The sequence below is a fragment of the Rhinopithecus bieti genome, unplaced genomic scaffold, assembly GCF_001698545.2.
Source record: "Rhinopithecus bieti isolate Rb0 unplaced genomic scaffold, ASM169854v2 scaffold_40368, whole genome shotgun sequence".
NCBI lineage: Eukaryota > Metazoa > Chordata > Mammalia > Primates > Cercopithecidae > Rhinopithecus > Rhinopithecus bieti.
Window position 1 is genome coordinate 454,017 of NW_016817546.1, and position 5,934 is coordinate 459,950.

The 5,934-nt window shown below is 54.8% G+C and overlaps 1 protein-coding gene across 1 annotated transcript in view; it reads left to right on the forward strand.

The window, feature by feature from the left end:
- GPR157 (G protein-coupled receptor 157) overlaps positions 1 to 5,572 on the forward strand; it is a 25,723-nt gene extending 20,151 nt beyond the window's left edge. The window contains exons 3-4 of the mRNA XM_017856097.1: positions 3,286 to 3,480; positions 4,328 to 5,572. Of these exons, the coding sequence (XP_017711586.1) occupies positions 3,286 to 3,480; positions 4,328 to 4,543 (411 nt within the window). The 3' untranslated portion in view covers positions 4,544 to 5,572. The remainder of the gene's footprint in view (positions 1 to 3,285; positions 3,481 to 4,327) is intronic.
- Positions 5,573 to 5,934: the final 362 nt, after the last annotated feature.

The following is a 5,934-nucleotide window of genomic DNA, read 5'->3' on the forward strand; positions in this document are numbered from 1 at the left end:
AAAAAAAAAAAAAAAAAAAAAAAAAAAAAAAAAAAAAACTTAGCTGGTGTGCTGGTGCATGCCTATAGTCCTGGCTACTTGAGAGGCTGAGACAGTAAGGCAGGAGGATCGCTTGAGCCTGGGAGTTCACTGTATTCCAGCCTGGGTGGCAGAGTGATTCCCTGTCTCAAAAAAAAAAAAAAAAAAGAAATCCTCTTTTGTCTTCTTATACCCTTTTATTAACTGTTGGTCTCCTGCCTGGGTGATGGATGCTCTTCTCACCTCCTCTTCTTCTCCACTGCCCTGGGAAGGTTCCGGGACCCCGATGAAGGCTCCCAGGCGCTGCGCCAGGCCCTGCCCAGGACTCTCCTCTACAGATGCCCTTTGTGTGTCTGTCTTTCTGCTTTGGCAGGGCAGGAAGCCTGCGGGGCTGAGGCCGACCCCTGCGGGTGACAATGGGTCCTCTTTTCCAAATCAGCAAGTGTTTCAGAAAAACGGGGTAGCAGTGGGCAGGGAGCTGAGCATGTGCTAGTTGCCTCTAGCTAGGAAAGAGCCAAGAGTCGTTGAGCTGGGACAGGCACCGCTAGGAGCAGACTGCAGCCAAGCTAGTGGGCAGTTCGTGCACCAGTCCCACCCTGGAGCTCCCCTACTTGTTTCGGAGGGGTGCAGCGGGAAGTCCAGCTCCCTGGGCTGCTGCTAAAAGCCGTAGGAGGAGGAGGAGGACAAGGAAGGCTCTGAGCAGGTGAGTTGCAGAAGCTTGGGGGCTCAGAGATACCACGGTGCACCAGTGACTCCACAGGACACCAGGTGCTGGCAGAAAACCTTAGGCACTTCCCCTCCCCTGGGCCTTCAGCGTCCCAGGCACAGGACCAGCTCAAAAATGCATTTTTTGTTTTTGAGGCAGAGTCTCACTGTGTTGCCCAGGCTGGAGCGCAGTGGCGCGATCTTGGCTCACTGCAGCCTCCACCTCTGGATTCAAGCTGTTCTTCCACCTCAGCCTCCCGAGTAGCTGGGACTACAGGTGTGTGCCACCACACCTGGCTAATTCTGTTTTTGTTTTTAAGGCAGAGTCTTGCTCTGTTGCCCAGGTTGGAGTGTAGTGGCAAATCTCAGCTCACTGTAACCTCTGCCTCCCGGGTTCAAGCAATTCTCATGCCTCAGCCTCCCAAGTAGCTGGAACCACAGGCATGCACCACCACGCCTGGCTAATTTTTGTATTTTTAGTAGAGACAGATTTCACCATTTTGGCCAGCCTGGTCTTGAACTCCTGGCCTCAAGTGATCCACCTACCTTGGCCTCCCAAAGTGCTGGGATTACAGGCGTGAGCCACCGTGCCTAGCCTAGTTTTGTATTTTTAGTAGAGACGGGGTTTCACCATGTTGGCCAGGCTGGTCTTGAACACCTGGCCTCAAGTGATCTGCCCACCTCAGCCTCGCAAAGTGCTGGGACTACAGGCATGAGCCACTGCTCCTGGTCAATGCCCAGCTAATTTTTAAATTTTTTGTAGAGACAGTGTCTCACTCTGCTGCCCAGGTTACTCTCAAATTTCTGGGCTCAAGCGATCCTCCTGCCTTGACCTCCGAAAGTACTGTGATTTCAGGCATGAGCCACCACTCCCGGCCAAAAAAAGCACATCTTCATTATGAGTGGTTTCATCTATTTTTACAAATTCAGCTTTGATCTGGAAGGAATCTCCTCTTCCTCTCATGAAAGACGTTCTCCAGGAGGAGGAAAGCCAAGACTGGCTCAAGATCACGTTTTTGTTCTCCTCCCGGAGAGGTGGGTGGGCTGGGGGCACAGCAGGCCCTCCCTGTGCAGGGAGGAGGCTTGCTTTCTGGAGGGGAGGACGATGATAAGCAATAAGCCCGAGGAACAAAGATGAATGATGTCCTGGGACTGAGGGTGAGACAAACTATGGGAAACAGACTAAAATAAAGAGCGGAACGTGAGGATGGGACTATCTAGGAAGTGCCTGTGTAGTTATTATTTATTTATTTATTTATTTATTTATTTATTTTCTTATTTATTTTTGAGCTGGAGTTTTGCTGTTGCCCAGGCTGGAGCACAGTGGTGCGATCTCGGCTCACTGCAACCTCCGTCTTCCAGGTTCAAGCAATTCTCCTGCCTCAGCCTCCCAAGTAGCTGGGATTACAGGCATGTGCCACCACGCCCAGCTAATTTTTGTATTTTTAGTGCAGATGGGGTTTCACCATGTTGTCCAGACTGGTCTCGAACTCCTGACTTCAAGCAGTTTGCCCGCCTCGGCCTCCCAAAGTGCTGGGATTCCAGGCATAAGCCTTTGTGCCCGGCCTCTGTGCAGTTTAAATAGGGGCATCGGGCCTTATCCAGAAGGTGCTGCTTGAGCAAAGTCTTGAAGTGGGCAAGGGGGGAGCCCAGGGACAGATGGAGATGGGCATTCCAGAGCAAGGGAGCAGCCAGTGCGGAGCCCTGGGGTGTGGGTGCTGTGTGTCTGCAGTATAACAAGGGGGTCGGTGTGGCTGCAGGGTTGACCTCGCTGTGACCGTAAGGGTTGGCCCTGCTGTGACCATAAGGAGCGTGTGGAGTGGGGAGCGCTAAAGAGCTCCGAGTGGACTTGCTGGAGCAGATGGGTTTTCAAGTAGCCCTGCTGCTTCTGTGTTGAGAATGGACCTCAGTGGGGAGCAGGACAGAGTGGCAGGGGCGGAGGAGGGAGCCCATCCAGAGAAGCGGTGACACAGCCTGGACATGGGGGCAGTGGCAGAAGGTGGCAGAAGTACCCAGAATCTGGATCTGTTTTGAAGTTAGAAGTCGGCACGGTGGCGGCTCATACCTGTAATCCCAGCACTTTGCGAGGCTGAGGCAGGAGGATTGCTTGAGTTCAGGAGTTTGAGATCAGCCTGAGCAACATAGTGAGACCCTGTATCTATTTTAAACAAACAAAGAGGGCCGCAGGACTTGCTGGGGTCGGATGTGGGCTATGGGACAAAGAAAGGGCTCAAAGCAGAGCCCCAAGGCTTTGGCCTAGGCAGCTGGAAAGCTGTTGTTTCCATGAGCTGAGACCAGGAAGGGAGCATTGGCCTCAGGGGTCAAGATCTGTCTTCTGTCTTGGACCTGAGCTGTTTCAGATGACTTTGAGACCTCCACATGGAGATGGGGACTGGGTGGAGGATCTAGCAGTCAGGGTTCAGGGAAAGGATCCGGGCTCCACCACACATCTCCCCTACCTCCCTGAGCTAGTTCAGGTCCCTGGGAAGACCTGGGCAGCCTGGGTGGATGTGGTGGGAGGGTGCCCATCTGCTCAAGTCTGCCCTCGCTGTCCCCACACAGCACACGGCGCTCTCTGAGTACCGGCCCATCCTCTCCGAGGAGCACCGCCTGCCACGCCGCTGCTCCGTGGCGGACAAGAAGCTGGTGCTCATCCCGCTCATCTTCATCTGCCTCCGGGTCTGGAGCACCGTGCGGTTCGTGCTGACCCTCTGTGACTCCCCCGCGGTGCGGACTCCGGTGCTGGTCGTTCTGCATGTAGGTCGTTCTGCCCTCCCTGGCCCTTGTTGTCATCCCTGTCCCCAGAGGAGGCACAGCCTGATTCCTTCCCGCAGCACAGTGGCTGCACCCCAGTGTTGGCCAAGGCACAGCTGCAGGGAGGGAGCTCGGCCCCACTGTGCTGTGCCTTCCTCTCTGCCCGAGACAGGGCCTTGAAGAGAGGAGACAGAGTGGGATCAGTGTGGTCCGGGGTGGGGAGGTGCTCACCAGTGGTCTAGGAGTAGCCCCAGGAGAGTTGACTGCTCCTGGGTCCTTCCCAGCCCAGAAGACCTGGAGCCCTGCTGGAGGCCCACTGCCAAGGTCATCCCAGATCAGCCATGGCGGGGAGGATGGGGGGAGGTGCTGGGGTACACAGCACTTCCCAGCCACCCCATGTGTGTGCATGTATGCATGTGTGTATGCATGTGTGTGTGTGTGTGTGTCTCAGCCATTTCTCTTTTTTAGGGGGGGCGCAGGGACAGAGTCTGGCTCTGTCACCCAGGTTGGAGTGCAGTGGTGGGATCTTGGCTCACTGCAATTTCCACCTCCTGGGTTCAACCGATTCTCCTGTGTCAGCCTCCTTGTTGCTGGGACTATGGGTGCACACCACCTCGCCCAGCTAATTTTTATATTTTCAGTAGAGACAGGGTTTCACCATGTTGGCCAGGCTGGTCTTCAACTCCTGACCTCAAGTGATCTGCCTGCCTCAGCCTCCCAAAGGGCTGGGATTACAGGCGTGAGCCACCGTGCCCAGCCTAGCCGTTTCTCTTAATTGGAACAATTAAGAGAACATGTGTTTCTGAGACCAACTCCGGCCCCATGCTCACAGCTCCTTTTCTCCTGACAGGGTATCGGGAACACGTTTCAGGGAGGTGCCAACTGCATCATGTTCGTCCTCTGCACCCGCGCCGTCCGAACCCGGCTCTTCTCTCTCTGTTGCTGCTGCTGCTCTTCTCAGCCTCCCACCAAGAGCCCGGCCGGCACTCCCAAGGCTCCCGCACCCTCCAAGCCAGGAGAATCTCAGGAATTCCAAGGGACCTCAGGGGAACTTCCAAGCACCTGAGCTTTTGTCCTTTCTAGTTCTGTGCATAGGTGCTGCTTTCCTGGGGGTGGGCGCTTCTGTGAGTGCCTGCTGCAGGGGCGGAAGTGCATGTCTGCTGCACCGGAAGCCCCGGGTATTGATGCTCTCGGCTCCACTGGGAGAGCAGCCGCCAACTCAGCTTCTTCTACCTCCTAGATCCTCAGGCAGCAAGTTCCACCTGTACCAGTGTCCTGGCGCACTGGGGTGGGCGTTCATCTGCATAAGGGTAGCAGTGAGATTCAGGGAAACCAGTGGTCCACGATTGCAGCCACGGTGCCTCCACCCAGTGGACCTTGGTGTCCTGAGGGCCACACAGCACTCTTTACAATTTGAGGGATCCACACCTGTGCACCTGTCTTCCGTGTGATTAAATAAGCTGTCGGGGGCCCCAGAGAGGTGTCCCCATCCAGACATCATGGTGTTGAGACATCATGGTCCGGGAGTTGAGATTCTCTGGAGAGCCCAGCTTTCCTTGGAGAGTTTGCTCAACAGCGGAACCAGCTGCCATTCACCAGGTTGAAGGTTCCCCTGAGGTTGCGTGGTGATCACCAGGGGTGAGCACAGCCCAGCACAGCTGCTTAGGGACAGCAGACTCCCTGCGCCTCCTGGCCTCTCCCTCTGTGGGCTGCTAACCCTTGCTGTAGCTTGGGTTTGAGTGTCAAGCACAGGCCAGAATCCACACTCCTGCCCCCACCTGTCAATCACTTCAGACACAGGTTCCCTCCTTCCAATTCCAAGGCTGGAACAGGGGCAGGAAGAGGCGTCTCAGGGAACCCGTGAAGACCCCACTGTCTCCCCAGCTCCTTTCTTATAATCCTCTTGTTCTTGGAGAGACCAAAGTGGGTGAGCGGGGAGAGATTCTGGTTTATTTACTTCTTAGTTTAGTTTTTGGTAAGTTAAAGTGGCCGGAGAGATGAGTAATCCAAATACGATTCCTCAGGCCGGGCACAGTGACTCACACCTGTAATCCCAGCACTTTGGGAGGCCGAGGTGGGCAGATCACCTGAGGTCAGGAGTTCGAGACCAACCTGGCCAACATGGTGAAACCCGCTCTCTACTAAAAATACAAAAATGAGCCGGGCTCGGTGATGCGCACCTGTAATACCAGGTACTTGGGAGGCTGAGGCAGGAGAATCGCTTAAATCCGGGAGGTGGAGGTTGTGGTGAGCCAAGACCGCGCCATTGTACTCCAGCCTGGGCAACAAGAGTGAAACTTGGTCTCAAACAAACATTCCTCCCTAAAGGTGAAGGTTTTAAGATTGAGATTCAGCTTTTTGTTTTGTTTTGTTTTTTATTTGTTTTGTTTGAGACAGAGTCTTGGTCTGTCACCCAGGCTGGAGTGCAGTGACGCGATCGCGGCTCACTGCAAGCTC